The sequence below is a fragment of the Balaenoptera ricei genome, chromosome 15 (assembly GCF_028023285.1).
Source record: "Balaenoptera ricei isolate mBalRic1 chromosome 15, mBalRic1.hap2, whole genome shotgun sequence".
NCBI classification, from domain to species: Eukaryota; Metazoa; Chordata; class Mammalia; order Artiodactyla; family Balaenopteridae; genus Balaenoptera; species Balaenoptera ricei.
The window spans coordinates 79,158,733-79,177,499 of NC_082653.1; the positions used below are offsets into that span (position 1 = coordinate 79,158,733).

The following is an 18,767-nucleotide window of genomic DNA, read 5'->3' on the forward strand; positions in this document are numbered from 1 at the left end:
TTTAAAAAAAAACCTACATGAAATACAGTATGGTACTGGCCTAAGAATAGGCATTAGAGTTCAGTGGAATACAGTTGAATGTGCAGAAGTAAACTTGGTCAATTGATTTTTGACAAACATGCCAATAAGGCAATCCAATGGAGAAAGTATCTTTTCACAAATGATGCTCGGACAACAGGATATTCACATGATAAGTGTGATAAATGATAAATTTAGACCCTTGCATCACAACGTGCACAAAAATTAACTGAAAATTGCTCTTAGACCGAAATATAAGAGTTAAAACTATAAATTCAGGAAGAAAGCCTAAGCATAAAAATCGTTATGACTTTAGGTTGGGCAAAGATTTTCTAGATGTAACACCAAAGGCACAAGTGACAGAAGAAAAACTTGGAAAACTGGATCAAAATTAAAAACTTCTAGGCTTCGAAGGACATCATTAAGAAAAGAAAAGCCACAGGACTTCCCTGGTGGCGCAGTGGTTAAGAATCTGCCTGTCAGTGCAGGGGACACGGGTTCGAGCCCTGGTCCGGGAAGATCCCACATGCCGCGGAGCAACTAAGCCCGTGCGCCACAACTACTGAGCCTGCACTCTGGAGCCCGCAAGCCACAACTACTGAGTCCGCGCGCCACAACTACTGAAGCCCACGCGCCTAGAGCCCGTGCTCCACAACAAGAGAAGCCACCGCAATGAGAAGCCCACGCATCACAATGAAGAGTAGCCCCCGCTCGCCGCAACTAGAGAAAGCCCGCACACAGCAACAAAGACCCAATGCAGCCAAAAATAAATAAAATAAATAAATTTATAAAAAGAAAACCATATGAAATAGTATGAGAATGACATTTAAAAATAAGGAATTACTAAGCAATACTTTGTAATGGGGAAGAATCTAAATATGGGAAAAGAATCTAAAAAAAAAAGGGACTTCCCTAGTGGTCCAGTGGTAAAGAATCTGCCTTCCAATGCAGGGGATGCGGGTTCCATCCCTGGTTGGGCAACTAAGGCCATGTGAAACAACTACCGAGCTCGCATGCGGCAAACTAGAGCCCACACACAACTAGAGAGACAGAGGGGAAAAAAAAAAAAAAACCCGCATGCCACCATGAAGAGCCTGCACACCTCAACAAAAAAGATCCTGCATGCCGCAACTAAGACCCAACAAAGCCAAAAAAAAAAAAAAAAAAACTATAGAAGAGTGGATATATGTGTACGTATAACTGATTCACTTTGCTGTACACCTAAAACTAACACTGTAAATCAACTATACTCTAATAAAAATTTTTTAAATAAATAAATAATAAAAAATGAAAATAAAGAATTAAATACCAAAAACAGCTTACAGTTAAAGACAGTTTCCCTGGGGAGTAAAAAAAATGGGAATGCAATGGGAAAAGGCAGAGTCAAGACGATATTATATTGATTTTTGTAAAAAGCACTATAGGACTAGATGACATTTATTATTATTATTCCTGTGTAATTGGAAAAAACTATTAATAAATTTTGTCTATAAATGTGTAATTTGTAATGAATTTCTAGCTACCACTCTGTCAAACAAATTACTATCTTGGGGTTTTAGAATAATATAGTAACATTAACAACGTCGCCTTTGGAATAAATTTGTTCTGTCTACTTCTCACCAAAGCAATAAGTAATGAGTCAAAATACAACCTTCTACATTAAGGAAAAGGCTTCTTACATTTCATAATTGAGTCTAAAAGCACAAGTACATACCAGAATCTTCTGTGGGTTCAGTTTTCACTTTGATGGAGCCACAACTGAAAGGAAAAGAAGCCCTGATGAAGCGCTGCATTGTGAGGGCCACTCACACGGTGCTCAGATGCCCCGGATCTCACTGTATAAACTCATTCACCTGACCAAGCTCAATGCAAAACTGACTCACTTTAAAATTTACATATTTATTTCTTGCATAAATAACCTGTCAACTGAATTTAGTACTTTAATTCCAATCAACCATATGGGAGGGAAAAGTATAATAAAACAACACCGAGTAGCAAATCCCATCTTACTATAAGGTCTTCCTATTCACAATGTGGTCATCAGACCAATCACATCAGCTTCACACAGGAACTATTACCATTCAAAACTACTAAGTTAAAAAGTGCATTTTCACAGGACCTCCAAAGGATTCAACTGCATTATTAAACATCAAGATGTGTGACACGGGGCTTTTTAATATTCTAATACCTCAATAATCTAAACACTAAAACTTGCTGAGGTGTAGAGGTTCATTAGTACTAATGAGATATGCTTTACCTTCCACCTGGAGATAGCATTGACCTTTCAGCATCTGTTACCGTCACTCGACCACCTATATACAAAAAAAATTAGATTTAGATTTTTCCAATACTTGAAGCATGACTAATATTTCCAAAGGTCCTAAATACAGAATGACCTGGGGACGGGAGTTCACAGCTCTGGGTCATCAGAATGAGTATGGTGTTAGTTTAAGAGTGTCCTTCGTTCTCCCCTGTAAGGAAGATAATTAGGGATGATAATCACCTAACAGCTTTTATCCCCTCAACCCTCCAGAACCCTCCCTTTAATGGGAAAGCTCTTATTCTTATCAGTGAAACAAATACACCAATACACTATTCCTGAATAAGACAATACCGATGTATAAATGATGCCAGATTTCTATTAAGAGTAGATCTGGATCAGAAGCACCGGGAAACAGTAACTGCTAACAGGTACAGTGTTCTTCTTGAGGGGATGAGACAGGGTGATAGCTGTACGTCTTATAAATATCCTAAAACCCACTGAATTACACAACATAAAATAGGGAATTTTATGTTTGTGAAAATAAAAAAGGAAAGACGGACCCCCCCCCACCCCCGCCCAAATGGTGACAAAGATGTAGAACAACTAGAATTCACACACTGCTGCTGGGAGCGTAAACTGGAACAACCACATTGAAAGCCAGTTTGTCAGTGTCTTAAAAAGGTAAATATGTAACTATCTACCATATGATCTCACTATTCCCTTTCAGGTATTTACCCAAGAGAAATGAAAATATATGCCCACATAAAAACCTGCCCTCAAATATCATAGTGGCTTTCTTTATAACAGCCAAGAAATGGAAACCCAAATATTCATGGGCAAGAGAATGAGTAAATAAATTGTGGTATATCTATACAATGGAACACTAATCAGCAATAAAAAAAATAACTACCGATACATGAAACATGGATAAATCGCACAACAAGAAGCAAAACAAACAAACAAAAAAGAGTACATACTATAAGATTCCATTTCTGTTAAAAAAAAAAACCTAGAAAATGCAGACACATCTATGCTGATGACAAAAAGATGAGTGATTGCCTGGGGACGAGGCAGAGAGAAGAAAAGAAGAATTACCAAGGGGTGTGAGGAAGCCTGTGGGTGAAGGACGTTTCATTACCCTGATTGCAGTGATGGTTTTCACAGAATATTCATGTGTCAAAACTTAACTGTACACTTTAAATAAGTGTAGTTTATTGTATGTCAATTGTATCTCAATTAAGCCTGTTAAAAAATTTTTACACTGGAAAATACAATCCCATTACAATCGCAACTTTTCAATTACTTTGAAAGCTGGTACGGCAAAAGAGCGGAGTCATACAAACCCACCCACTTGGATAACTCATTATTATAAAACACCCTATAGAAATATTCTTTAATTAACCACCAGGCCCCAATGTTTCAGAACAAGTTTCTAGAATCAAAGACCTCATAAAATACGAATAGCAAACTAAGGATACTTAGTTTACTTAGTATACTTAGAGTACTTCAGGGAAAAAAATACTGATCACGAAAAAGTGAATTTTAATTTAAATATGACAAATAAATCTACACTTTCTCAATCTTAAAACGGGCATATACAAAAACCAACAGCTAACATCATAATGGTGAAAGCCTGAATGCCTTCCACCTAGTATCAAGAACAAGGCGATGTATGCTACAGCCACTTCTACTCAATACTGCATTGGACATCCTTGCCAGAGCAACAAAATTAAAAAACAAAAAGCATTCAGATTGCGAAGTAAACTATCTTGATTTACATACAACATGACTCGCTGTAGAAAGTCCAGAAATAAACAGGGTCAACTAAGTTGACAAAGCAATTCCATATACTACAGGGACTATATACTTAAAATGTGTGAACTTTATGGCATGTCAACTATACCTCAACAAAGTTTCTAAAATATTAATCTTTTTATCATCGTGAGAATAACAAAGGTTACTTATCAGAAAACAATACACACTTGGGTGTCTATATATTATTTTGCCCTTTCATGTTTACGTTGCTTAAGGGGTTGCCAATGACAACGGTTATTTCCTTTTAAAAGTCTCAAATAACCCTGGCTCCAAAGGGTACTAGTCTTCTAAATATCCCTTTTCCCTTCAAATGGAATGTCTGGCCTTCCCAGAAGGAAGTCCTATTGAAATCCTCTTCTATCTTCAAGGACCCATCTTAATGCCCCCTTCCTCATTAACATCTTCCTGGGCTTCCTCCAACGAACCTCCACTAACCATTCCTACAATGTGTACGCTGTGCTCTTCTTGTGTGACTTTACGGGTTTTTATCTCCACCACTAGACTACCAGCACTAAAAAGCTTTAATGCTTATACATGGTTTTGTATCCCCTCCTCACCCAATCTTATGCCCAATATTTCCGCGCCTGCTCAGTGAACACTATGTAAATTAAATCACTCATAATTCTGGGAAATGAGGGCAGATCCAGGATATGACCTTACACATTGCAAACATAAAACCTTGAATACATCATAAAGCAAGCAGCTGAGTTGAAAACAAAAAACAAGTCTCTGGTTTTTCAGCTCGATGACTTTTCACTGGTTTATATAAACACCATAACACTCCACTCCAAAATGCCTTACAACATATTCTCAAAGAAAATAAAGGAGAAATCATTAAAATGTATTAAATTTGATACAACATGTTTAGGAACCCATCCTGTTATCATGTAAGCAAAACAATCACTTACCTAGGAGCTTCTTTGGCTCTAGGAAAGGTCTGCATTAAAACAAAACAAAAACTATACGTAAATACACAAAATTATCATAAAGCATAAATTTAAATGACTTCTACAGTAAACAAGAATTTTAAGAACATATTAACATAACTTAAATATTCAACTTTATGGGAATAAACTGTTGAGGGCAAGGGAAAAAGTACTTCACCTCTTAATGATAAATGAAATCCCTGCTTTGTTCTCCAAAATCCACTTCAGGGTTGCAAGATCATAGTTTTCAGGGTGTTTAAAGGATACTCCTTCTGGAAGCCCCTGAACCACCACAGCTGACTGATCTCGTAGCATCTTTTCATATGGGACAGGTACCACTGTTGATTTGCCCAAAGCTTTCCCTGAGGTTAAGAGACAGGGATGAGGTAAAAAAAAAGGATAATCATTAAATGGTAAGATTTGAAAAAACTAAACCAACATTAGTTATCATGGCTTAATAGATGGTATTCGTGGGGTTTTTTTGTTTTTTTTTGGCCACGCGGCTTACAGGATCTCAGTTCCCCAACCAGGGATTGAACCCAGGCCACAACAGTGAAAGCCCGAAATCCTAACCGCTAGGCCACCGGGGAATTCCCTGGCATTCATATTTTTGTAATATCTGATTTCAAAACTACTTTCAAATACTATAGGGCCCTATTCCCATGTTAGCAGAAGTCTAAACCTGAAATGAATTCAAACGGCCAAAATGAAAAAGATATAAAACACTTACATAAAACCCACACAAAAGGAAAGGAACAATGGCCCCACCCTGGTATAACACAATCTTTTCATATGCAATTCAGCCTCAGAACATGGAACCCTGACAAACCCAACTGTTACCATAACATACCAGGCAGTTTTTGGCTAATATTCTCATTGAAAACTTATTAGATAAACACACGCTACATTCACAAATGAATATATCCTGTCAGCTGTCTGTGTGTATCAGTGAGCCCACACATGCTAGAAACTCCATTCCCCAGAGTTGAGTTTTACCTACAATCTCACAGCGCAACCTATTATCCTCCCCCTCTTTCCCTTATTCTTAAAAAGACCTGTTTACTGCATAATTAGACTAACAAAAGGTGGTTTTTCCCTGGGATTTGGCAGGACCAGCACACATGTCAAACATAAACAGCCCTCTTTAGGTGACTGTGACGTGTACTGTAGTTTCTCTGGTGGGGATGCTGACAGAGGGGAAGCTATGCATGTGCGGGGCAGGGTCATGTGGGAAATCTCTGTACCCTCCTCTTAATTCTGCTGTGAACCTTAAAACTGCTCTTTAATTAAAAACAAAACAAAACCTCTAACAGCTACATTTATTTCTGGGCTCCCACAAACTGGAACTAGAAAGTAAGGTCATTTCCATAAAATCTACTTTATCCAAAAAAAAGAAGAAGAAAAGAAAGGTCATTCGTAATGTTAACCCAATATTTGGGAATTAACCCATTCATTTGTAACAGTATGTTACATGAATGTTAAGTCAATTATGTGATCTGCCCTTTAAAAAAGTCAACTGTATAACATATCTTTTAGAAAATTCAAGTGTATAACCCTACCATAGCAAAAGCAGAAATAGTCCTCAACTGTTTTTCTGAGTGTTTCAATCTCTACAGCATCTACATTCATTCGATTTGCCTGCGTTGTTGATTTCATTTTATGCATCTCTGCAGCCTTTTCTTCTTCTTCAACACCTGTAAAATATTAATGATATATAAGGTCCATATCCATTATCTTAATATTTGATTTTTTACTAAGAATATTTTTTCATAATACTAACATTTATGATTTGACAGAAAGGAAAGGGAGGAGGAGGAACTTTAAAAATAAACACCTAGGGGCTTCCCTGGTGGTGCAGTGGGTGGGAGCCCACCTGTCAATGCAGGGGACACAGGTTCGATCCCTGGCCTGGGAAGATCCCACGTGTCATGGAGCAACTAAGCCCATGCGCCACAACTACTGAGCCTGCACTCTGGAGCCCACCTGCAGCAACTGCTGAGGCCCGCGCACCTAGAGCCCGTGCTCCGAAGCGGGAGAGGCCACCGCAATGAGAAGCCCGCGCACCACAACAAAGAGTAGCCCCTGCTTGCCGCAACTAGAGAAAGCCCGCACACAGCAACGAAGACCCAACGCAGCCAAAAATAAAAATAAATAAAATCTTAAAAAAATAAAAAATAAACAAACACCTAAAAGACATAAATGACTTGAATGGAAATGATAAGAAATGGTGATTATCTCTGAAATAAGAGTAGCTATAACCATTCTACAAAGTAAAAATTAGGTAACAGTAGTTTTAAAATGGAAAGATACCTTAAGACTAACTACAAGCTTAAATATGGGAAGATTATCACCACAAAAAACATTCTTGTTGCAAAGTTTAACACAAGAGCCACTAAACACCTGTGGTTACTGAGCACTTGAAATGTGACCACTCCGAATTAAGATGTGTTTTAAGTTTACAATATACACTAGATTTTGAAGACTTAGTACAAAAAACAGTGTGCAAAATACCCCACTGATAATTTTTTATATTGATTACATGTTGAATGATGTTTTAGACACCAGTTTAAAATACGACTAAAATGAATTACTTGTTTCTCCTTACTTTTTATTAGAAATTTTTAAATTACCTAAGTGATCTACATTACATTATTTCTATTGGACAGTGCTTTTCAAAACTCTGGAAGAGAGCTTAGAATTTTTTTCCAAGAATTTCTAAAAGTGACTCATAGGGACTTCCCTGGTGGCACAGTGGTTAAGAATCTGCCTGCTAGTGCAGGGGACACGGGTTCAAGCCCTGGTCTGGGAAGATCCCACATGCCACGGAGCAACTAGGCCCATGAGCCACAACTACTGAGCCTGTGCATCTGGAGCCTGTGCTCCGCAACAAGAGAGGCCGCGATAGTGAGAGGCCCGCGCATCGTGATGAAGAGTGGCCCCCGCTTGCGGCAACTAGAGAAAGCCCTCGCACAGAAACGAAGACCCAACACAGCCAAAAATAAAATAATAAATAAATAATAAATAAATTGAAAAAAAAAAAAAAGAATTTCTAAAACTGACTCATAGGGACTTCCCTGGTGGCACAGTGGTTAAGAATCTACCTGCTAGTGCAGGGGACATGGGTTCGGGCCCTGGTCCGGGAAGATCCCACATGCCACGGAGCAACTAAGCCTGTGTGCCACAACTACAGAGCCTGCGCTCTAGAGCCCGTGAGCCACAACTACTGAGCCCACGTGCCACAACTACTGAAGCCCACGCATCTAGAGCCCATGCTCCACAACAAGAGAAGCCACTGCAACGAGAAGCGTAGCCCCCCCCCACCACAACTAGAGAAAGCCTGCGCACAGCAATGAAGACGCAACGCAGCCAAAAATAAATAAATAAATAAATTTTAAAAAACAAAACTGACTCATACACCTATTGTTTTGGTTTCAGAAGACAACTATTGATCCTTGTCTGCAGAATAATTTATAGAAACAAATATTAGGAACTTAAGAATTATATCCAAAGATTATTCTCTGTGGCATCAAATTATTGGTAACAAAAAAAAGTATGAATACTAATAGGCAGGGACTACAATTTGCAACTGAGGACAATTCCCCTAATGCTTAGTTCTAACCATTGAAGAACCACATTAGCAAGACAGTATAGAGAACGGAAATGTAAACACAGCTGCCAGTTGATTACAGTATTCATAGGACAGATGGCAACTGATATACACATAATCAAAGCAACATTATTAATATAAATTTAAATACATAAACATAATCAAAGTCTTAAACATTCTCAAAATGATAAGAAATAATGGAAAAAATTTAAATAGATTGCTACCATAAAGCTTAAAAGATTATATGGGGGGGGGATGTTTTACAGTGGAGGGGATGTTTTTTAAAAATACAATTGAGAATTGAAATTAATGAATTAAGTAAACTATTTTTATTCACCCATTATCTGCTTGTTGCATCATGAATTGGATCTAACTGGATAATGGAAATTTAAGTTTGGATCTTAAAGACATACATATTATATGCTGACAGACATGTTTAAGAAAATGCTGTATCACTGAGTTAACATAAAACCTATGGAGAGTGTTAGGTTAAACACAGATACAAAAACTGTCACACTGTGAGAGGTCCTAGGTATTAACACCCTACAGTAAATTTCTCTACTGCATTTGTTCTGGTATCAAATAAGTACACTACTTGGATGAACTCCTGTTGGAGGATCACAGAACTGACTGAGGACAGAGGATGAGATGATTCCACTGAGGGAGTCAAGAAGACCTGTTTAACTTTGCTTCATGCTTACTCAAATTTAATGCACAGAGAAAAACTTTTTTTTTTTCCCAACGCACCAAACATCTATCAGGGAAAGACCTGCTTATCTGAATAAGAAATTTTAATCAGTTTGACATTTCTCTACCTTGTAACATGTTTCACTAATCCAGAGTAATGTCAAGCAAGGAGCACAGTACAATAAACATTTACCATTTTTCTTAAGCTCTTCAGTATTTCCCCTAATATGTTACCATGTCAGTGATTCACTTTTGAGCATTCTGAAATGTCTCCATGGACTTCAGAAAGTCTTTTCTGGGTATAAATCTCATTAAGCTTTAGAAGAAAATACGATGTGTTATCCATAAATATTTAGGTTTAACATTTATGAAATACCGAAGATAAAAATGCAATACTTACAGTATTTTACGAAATCTTTCTGAAAATCCTTTCTGGTGTTGACAAAAGCACGTCCTCTCTCTGTTCCAACAACAAATACGTCTGTTTCATACACTGCGATGCAGGCCACTTCTGCCTTGGACTTGGCCAGTTCTTTACACTGAAATACACAAATAGCAAATCTTATGTTATATACAGATGTTTAAAAGCACTGTTTCTGCTGGATGAATAAAAAATCTTATCACTTGACCTGCCTTAATACCTAATGTGGATGAGGTGAAGTTTCTAGTTTTGGCCTTAAGTTATCATATACACAACAGAGTCCCCATTTTTTTTTAAGGGACCTCTCTTTCTAACAGATAGTTTACAACCCTGATTTTATTTTATTTTATTTTTTGATATTTATTTATTTATTTATTTTGGCTGCACCGGGTCTTAGTTGCGGCACGCAGGATCTTTTAGTTGCAGCATGAGGGCTTTTAGTTGCGGTATGCGGGGCTTCTTAGTTGTGGCATGCGTGCGGGATCTAGTTCCCCGACCAGGGATCGAACCCAGGCCACCTCCATTGGGAGCATGGAGTCTTACCCAATGGACGACCAGGGAAGTTCCAACAACCCTGATTCTAAACAGAAGAAATCACACAATTTATAAGAAAAAAGGTAGAAATCCTTTGTTATCTGTTATAGGTCAAATATCCAAGAAAGAGACTCAGATTTGCACACAGGCTTACTGGCGAGCACTCCCAATAACAACAGCTGTGTGCTGTGAGGAGGCAGGATTCTGCAAAGGGGGAATCAACAGCTGCCACAGATGCACCACAGAAATTCTGGAGCTGGGATGGGCCTCCCCAAGGAAGGGGAAAGACCCTGGGCAAGGGAGCCTCTGACACTCACAGAAACTGGGGGATTAGTGCCATCAGTCCTGAATGGGGGAGTTGGGGTCTGGAAGCCACACTACAACTTCCATCACATAATCCCACCTCCAGAAGTATCTCCATATGTATACACCAGGAATCCCATTTAGAAGAGTATACTTTTACTGAATATATTCCTATGAGATTAAATATTCTTTAAACTTTTAATAGAGTATATACCATTCCATTTTATGGATAAACAATAATTCATTTAGTGCAAACCTCATTGAAAACATTGCTGATTCTAATTATCACTCCTAAGAATAACAATGAAATACTAATCTGGGAACAAAATATTTACGTGTATGTTGAGTGACTGTCTCAGAACAGAGTCGGAGACGTGAAAACAACATAGTCAAAAAACTGACTCTGAAAGTAAATACTTTTAAGGTTCTCAAAACCTACTAAAAATTGCTTTCTAAGAAGGTTCTATCAGTTGATAATCCCATCTGCACTTCTAGAAGAGCTAACTCACAATATCCTAGCAAATGTTATTGTGCAACTTTCCCAGAACCATTTAAAAAGGGTACTTTAGGACTTCCCTGGTAGTGCAGTAGTTAAGAATCCACCTGCCAGTGCAGGGGACACGGGTTCGAGCCCTGGTCTGGGAAGATCCCACAAGCCGCAGAGCAACTAAGCCCGTGCACCACAACTACTGAGCCTGCGCTCTAGAGCCTGTGAGCCACAACTACTGAGCCCGCGTGCCACAATTACTGAAGCCCACGTGCCTAGAGCCCATGCTCTGCAACAAGAGAAGCCACTGCAATGAGAAGCCCGCGCACTGCAACGAAGAGTAGCCCCCGCTCGCCACGACTAGAGAAAGCCTGTGTGCAACAACAAAGACCCAACGCAGCCAAAAATAAAAATAAATAAAATAAATTAGAGTATTGTACCTTGGACAGTTTTTTGTAAATTAGGCTAACTTTAGCTTATTTTTCTACTATGTTAACTGTTTCCCTATTAATGCATAACAGTGCCTCACTGATTTTAGGCATAGAAAAGCTGTTTATGGAATTAAATACATAATTATACATATTTTCTTCTGGTTTTTTAGTTTATGTTAATATGACAATTTTTTAAAATTTTTACTCATCTAGAGTTTAACTTGACACACAATAAAGACTTTCTTCCCCCAAAGAACCTATGTTCTCAGCATCATTTGTTGAAAACTACAGCTTCCTCGATTTGTTTTTTGTTTTTTAAATTTATTTATTTAATTTATTTATTTTTGGCTGTGTTGGGTCTTGGTTGCTGTGTGCGGGCTTTCTCTAGTTGCGGTGAGCAGGGGCTACTCTTCATTGCGGTGCATGGGCTTCTCATTGCGGTGGCTTCTCTTGTTGCGGAGCACTGGCTCTAAGGCACGCGGGCTTCAGTAGTTGTGGCTCATGGGCTCTAGAGCGCAGGCTCAGTAGTTGTGGCACACGGGCTTAGTTGCTCCACGGCATGTGGGATCTTCCCGGACCAGGTCTCGAACCCGTGTCCCCTGCATTGGCAGGCGGATTCTTAACCACTGTGCCGCCAGGGAAGCCCCCTCCATTTGTTTTTGATTTGTACAATTACCACCTTCTAATTTCTTAAATGGAAATTACTTGAATAATATCACTTAAAAACAGTATCTCAAATAAATAATTTTATACCTCCTGTCACGATCAGAAATCTTCTGAACTGTAATAAAGCCACAGTAGAGAACTTGTGACCGAGGTGAGCCGACAATCGTTCCCAGCACAGCGAACAGTGCTGTACTGTAATTTTGTTATATGACATTTTTATGATGTGTTATATGGTACATATCTATGAGATGTACCATGGCTGCTCACCTGTAAGGAACTATTATTTACTTACCTTGTGATAAATGAGGGTGCAATCTTGCTGCACTATCCACACTCTTAGTTGGACAACCCTGTCTCCAAAGGCAGTATTTAGGAAACAGTAAAGCAAGATTCATGTACTGTCTAAGGATTAGATCAAAGAAATCTATGGGCCAAAGAAAGAAGGATGAAGCCGACCTATACACCTATAAATTATACTTCACAGTATACAACTGGGAACAGGAGAGAGATCCTCTTACTTCTGCCAAATATGAGAAAACTATAAAGACATTCTAAGGAAGGGAATGGGTCCTATGTGACCCTATTTCATTCTACATAGAGAGTAGTATTAAAGAAAATTATTTAATATCAACAGAATAGGATTTAATCTCTAAATTATTTAACGTTACAGCCACAAATTTTGGCTAACTTTATGACCAAAAGCGAGAAATAAGTGACAGTCAGAAAGTAATAGTAGGAAAAAAAAAGAAAAGAAAGTAATAGTAGGGACTTCCCTGGTGGTCCAGTAGTTAAGACTCCATGATCCCAATGCAGGGGGCCTGGGTTCGATCCCTGGTCGGGGAACTAGATCCCACATGCCGCAACTAAGAGCCCGCACGATGAAACTAAGACTTGGTGCAGCCAAATAAATAAATACTTAAAAAAAAAAAAGAAAGTAATAGTATATATAGCCACTAACCATTCTAAAATTTCTTTCTTTAAGGAGATAATTTTTTTAATTCTTATACAGCAGAAAGAAGAAAAAAAATGCCCTAATGGTAAAACAAAAAAGATTCCACGAACTATGTCATATTGAGAACTGTGAGGTTAAATGCTATATAATACTAGTCAATGCTTAAGACAGGAAATACACAGCATCCTCCTGCTTAGAATATATAACTTCATTGTGTCAGAAAATACTTAAGTCTGATGTTTCTTAAATCTATGAGTTCAAATACATATTAAGAAAAACACAATAAGCAAACTGTATTACTACCATGATAGTAATATAAAAGTACAGCAAAAGAATACTACTTAATATTTTGCAATTATGTGTACAAGTTTTTTAAAAATAAAGAGTTAAGACACTACATATTGGGTAGAAGGTCACAGAATTCAGACAATTGTGAAGCATAGCACACAAAATAAAGAATAGATGTAAAATAGTGAATATGCTCTTATGGCCCAAAATTGTGGTAATGTTCTTTACATAGCTACAATAAGACACCAGCACCACACTATAATATACGAACTCATTCTGAGTAACTTCAAATATTACACTTAAATTCAAAGTTAATGCTTGCAAAACAAGGGATTGCCTAAGATACTGGGAGGTAAAAAATTGAAATTAAATGTAAAAAATTACACATCCGGATAAGCTAAGAACATTCTGAAACATGCAATAAAATTTGAAAGGCTTAAATCCATAACTATCACTCAAGCAAAAAAAATGTGTATTTATTAAAAATAAAAGACACAGTGTATGTTTTCCAAAAACAACTCAATCTCATTCACAAGCCCAATTTTATCCAACTATGGAAAACTTTATAGAACTGCAAAGCCATCTCACCATGGACTCAAGAGCAGACATAAGGAATGTCACCACCATCCTGCTCTCCGAAGACTCCTCATCTTCGACGGGCAGGGTAGACATTGCTACTTGGGCCATGATCCCTAGGAAAGAGAGGTATTAGGAAAGTGAGTGGTAGAAATTCAGTGTCTTGCTCAACATATGTTTAGAGCTGTGAGGGTCCGCCATAAATTGCCTAATTTACAGTTTTCTTGCTTAAGAGAAAAAATAAGACTTAAAAACCAAGTAATCTATCAATATTTGCCCCAAACTCCTATTATCCTGTAAGATAGAGAATCTATCCCCCAACTTTCCATCTAGTTTTAGTTCCATAAAACTAGGTCAGCATCACCTCCCAAAATAAATTTAGGTGTCACCCAGAACCAGTTAAAAAATTTCCCAATGAGGAAGAGGTGATGCACTTCACAATCCAGTGATAGTTGATCACAGTTCCACATAGGAAACAGACACAACCTCCCCTTTCTCCCATGCGCACACTGATTACTGAAGAGTGGGTTAAGTAGACTGAGGTTGGGTGAAGAGAATTCCTCCTTTCTTATTAAGAAGGAAATACGTTGCAGGACAAGTAAGAGCTAAGATTCCTTTATAATACATTCTCTTTAGAAAACACTGATACTTTTGCATCAGCAAAGAGGCTCAGCTGAATTTCAAGCACTATGAAAATACAAACACAAAAACCATTCAATAGTAAGTGCTGGCAAGGATGTGGAGAAATGAGAACCCCTGCGCATTGCTCTTAGGAGTGTAAAATGGTACATCCACTGTGGAAAACAGTTTGGTAGTTCTCTAAAAAATTAAACAGAATTACCATGATGCAGCAATTCCACTTCCGGGTATATACTCAAGAGAACTGAAAGCAGGGACTTGAACAGATATTTGTACCCTCATGTTCACAGCAGCATTATTCGTAACAGCCAAAAGGTGGAAACCAAAGTGTCCACTGTCAGATGAATAAACAAAATATGATATTATCCATACAATGGAATGTAATTCAGCCTTAAAAAGGAATGAAGTTCTGATACATACTACAATGTAGATGAACCTTACAAATATTATTCTAAGTGAGATAATCCAGACACAAATGGATAAATGTGTGATCCACTCACATGAGATTACCTATAATAATCAAATTCACAGAGACAGAAAGTAGAATGATGGTTGCCAGGGTCTAGAGGGAGGGAGCAATGACAATTTTTTATTTAACGCATACAGAGTTTTAGTTTGGGATGACAAAAAAGTTCTGGAGATAGTGATGATGGTCACACAACAATGTGAATGTCAAAAAGAGACATGTACCACAATGTTCACTGCAGCACGATTTATGGTGGCCAGGACATGGAAACAACCTAAACGTCCACTGACAGATGAATGGATAAAGAAGATGCGGCATATATATACAATGGAACATTACTCAGATATAAAAAGAAACGAAATTGAATTACTTGTAGTGAGGTGGATGGACCGAGAGTCTGTCATACAGAGTGAAGTCAGAAAGAGAAAAACAAATACCGGACGCTAACGCATATATATGGAGTCTAAAAAAAATGATACTGATGAACCTAGTGGCAGGGCAGGAATAAAGACGCAGATGTAGAGAATGTACTTGAGGACAAGGGGTGGGGGGAAGCTGGGGTGAAGTGAGAGTAGCATTGACGTATATACACTACCAAATGTAAAACAGCCAGCTAGTGGGAAGCAGCAGCATAGCACAGGGAGATCTGCTCGGTGCTTTTCGATGACCTAGAGGGGTGGGACAGGGAGGGTGGGAGGGAGGCTCAAGAGGGAGGGGATATGGGGACATATGTATGCACATGGCTGATTCACTTTGTTGTACAACAGAAACTAACACTGCATTGTGAAGCAATTATACTCCAATAAAGATGTATAAAAAAATTTTCTTAATAGAATAAAATAAAAACCCACAATGTGAATGTACTCAATGCCAGGGGAACTGTACATGTTAAAATGGTAAATTTTATGTCATATATATTTCATGAAAATTTAAAAATTAAAAGGCGAAAATACATCCCATAAAGACATTCTAAGAAACCAAAACCTAAAGCAAAGTTTTAAAAATTCTAATACTAAAAGAACTGTCTTTCTATAAATAGCATGCAAATTAGATGCCTATTAAAAAGTACCCCTTTTCAATTTGGTTAATTCTAGGTTTTAGCAAGAGACCAAATAATCAAATGAAACTAATATGAAAGGATGACTGAAAAATTAATGACTGGAAGCATAAATAGAAATTCTGAAAATAAATCTGTGTATATAAGTTAATTTACTAAAGACACCTGGGTGTTCCTTAACTGAAGGCCCAATATTAGAGAACATGCTGTGCTGCTAGCGTGAAAAGTTGTTTTGGCTAAAAATGTATGTAAATCTTTTCCCTATTATTAAAGAGGATCATCAGGGAAGGGAGGAGGGGCAAGATACGGATAAGGGATTATAAGGTACCAACTACTATATTAAATAAATAAGCTACAAGGATATATTGTACAGCGCAGGAGAATATTGTCAATATTTTATAATAACTTTAAATGGAGTACAAGCTATAAAAATATTGAATCACTATGTTGTACACCTGAAATTAATATAGTATTGTAAAACAACTAAATTTCAATTTTTAAAAAAAAGAGGATGATTTCCCTATTATTAAAAACTGTGATCTAGCTCCACCATCTGTTAGCATGTGAATTAACTGCTAGGCTAGATTTGGGCATCAAAAACTAATGAAGTATACATACTTAAGAAATAAAATTTTATAATAAAAAATTGACACATCTCCATACCTGTTAACAAAAAGAATTTTGTTTCCCAAAACAGAAAAGGCAGTATCAAGCAAGAGAATGGTTAGATGATAGAAATTATTTTCCGTAACAGCCTAGGTCCTGTTCTCTTCTCTTGGATAAATAAGTTTTAAGTAAACTTATAGTAAAATGTGGCTCAGTCAAAATGGACAACAAGGCGTAATATTTTTCCCTAATAACCTTCACTTAGAATATACTATCATTATTTCTGAAAGTTCATAATATATCTTAATAATCTCACTTTTCCTTTAATTCTCTGGCAGGAGAAAAAGATGTGCTCTCATTTTACAAATGCAATGATTTGTCAAGGTCATATAGCCACTATCCCAGGCAGAACATTAACACTAGGACAACTTTCTGCCTACTGCTATTTCCACTTCTCACCCTCAATTGCCACAGATCTGCTATGATGTCAATCACATTCAGTGTGTGATAATGGGAGGGACACCATACCAACAGCCTGTGGGGATGCCACAGGCGATGAGAAATCCTATTCCATTACCAGAACTTTTCAAGAGCAGCTTAGTACATTTTGATGGTAAGAACCCTGGAGGAGACCAAGTCCAGTCAGGCTTGATGGGGAAGGATGCATTTTGTTTGGGGCTTTCTGCTCTCTAGAAATGGCTGTATCTGGATTACAAAAGAAATTCACTGAACTGCTCTTTGCCTGCCCCAAGAGGTCATTTCCCTGGATAGTCCTTAGTCAACACTGTTCATGGAACATTCCCTGCACCCTTAACCCGATGACTGCATCCTCTCCTGTTCCCTTTGCCAGAAACTGCCATCACACAGTGGCATTAACAATGAACACCAGAGGACACACGAGGTCAGGGTGGTGACGCAAGCTTACAGAGCATGAGGCATGATGGGCTGGTCCTCACAGAAGCAGGAGCCAGGAAAGCCAGGTTGTGGGTTCCCCAGACCACCAGCCTGCTCTGGGACTCCAGTGGGCAACGGCCCTCAGGCTCCTCCTCTATGAACGGAGACTCTAAATCAATCACTTACCATGAAGGTTCCTTTCACCTCTGACCCTATAAAATAACTCAATTTAAAATAAGAGCAAGATAAACAAAAAATAAACACTCACATATACCTATCATGTTTTGTTAGTCATCTTTTTAATATTTACAACCACCCTGTGAGGGAGAAAGAGTAAGAGTAGAAAAGCAAAATGGAAGTATCCAGGGAGCCTAGAAAAAAAGACTTGTGAAGGAGATAGCATCTCATAAGCCACTAGGGCAGGAACCGTGCACTCTTTTTCTGATTTAATTTAAACAGGGTGTGTGTGTGTGTGTGTGTGTGTGTGTGTGTGTGTGCGCGCGCATGTGTGTCACTAGAAATGAACAACAAATATCACCAGGGGGTGTGTGTGTGTGTGTGTGTGTGTGTCACTAGAAATGAACAACAAATATCACCAGGATGTGATCTGTTATATCTATCCTGTCAAAACTCAGAAGTCTCCCAATTAAAAAGACCATGGGGGGACTTCCCTGGTGGTCCACTGGTGAAGAGTGAGTCTGCCAGTGCAGTGGACATGGGTTCGATCCCTCGTTGGAGAATTAAGATCCCACGCGCTGCGGGGCAACTAAGCCCGCGTGCCACAACTAGTGACTCGCGGGCCTCAACTAGAGCCCGCGTGCCACAACGGAGAGCCCACACGCGCCTCAACGAAAGATCCCACCTGCCTCAATGAAAACCCCACATGCCACAACTGAGACCGGATGCAGTGATAGACAGATAGATAGGTAGGTAGGTAGAAAGAAAGGAAAGAAAGAAAAGAAAGAAGGAAAAGAAGAAAAAAAAAAGAAAACAAAGAGAGAGAGAAAGAAAGAAAAAAAAAGAAAGAAAGAAAGAAAAAGGAAGAAAGGAAGAAAGAAAAAGAAAGAGGGCTTCCCTGGTGGCTCAGTGGTTGGGAGTCGGCCTGCCAACGCAGGGGACACGGGTTCCTGT

General features: G+C 38.4%; 1 protein-coding gene across 9 annotated transcripts in view; it reads right to left on the reverse strand.

Moving 5' to 3' along the window:
• GTF2I (general transcription factor IIi) overlaps window positions 1–18,767 on the reverse strand; it is a 96,029-nt gene that overhangs the window by 62,369 nt on the left and 14,893 nt on the right. For 8 of the 9 annotated variants that reach the window (XM_059898829.1, XM_059898826.1, XM_059898828.1 and 5 more), the window contains exons 2-8: window positions 13,987–14,090; window positions 9,717–9,855; window positions 6,582–6,716; window positions 5,201–5,384; window positions 5,005–5,033; window positions 2,276–2,330; window positions 1,733–1,776 (exon numbers count right to left, since the gene is read on the reverse strand). In XM_059898829.1, coding sequence (XP_059754812.1) covers window positions 1,733–1,776; window positions 2,276–2,330; window positions 5,005–5,033; window positions 5,201–5,384; window positions 6,582–6,716; window positions 9,717–9,855; window positions 13,987–14,085 — 685 coding nt within the window. In that variant the 5' untranslated portion in view covers window positions 14,086–14,090. The remainder of the gene's footprint in view (window positions 1–1,732; window positions 1,777–2,275; window positions 2,331–5,004; window positions 5,034–5,200; window positions 5,385–6,581; window positions 6,717–9,716; window positions 9,856–13,986; window positions 14,091–18,767) is intronic. The other variant, XM_059898830.1, reaches the window with a different exon arrangement.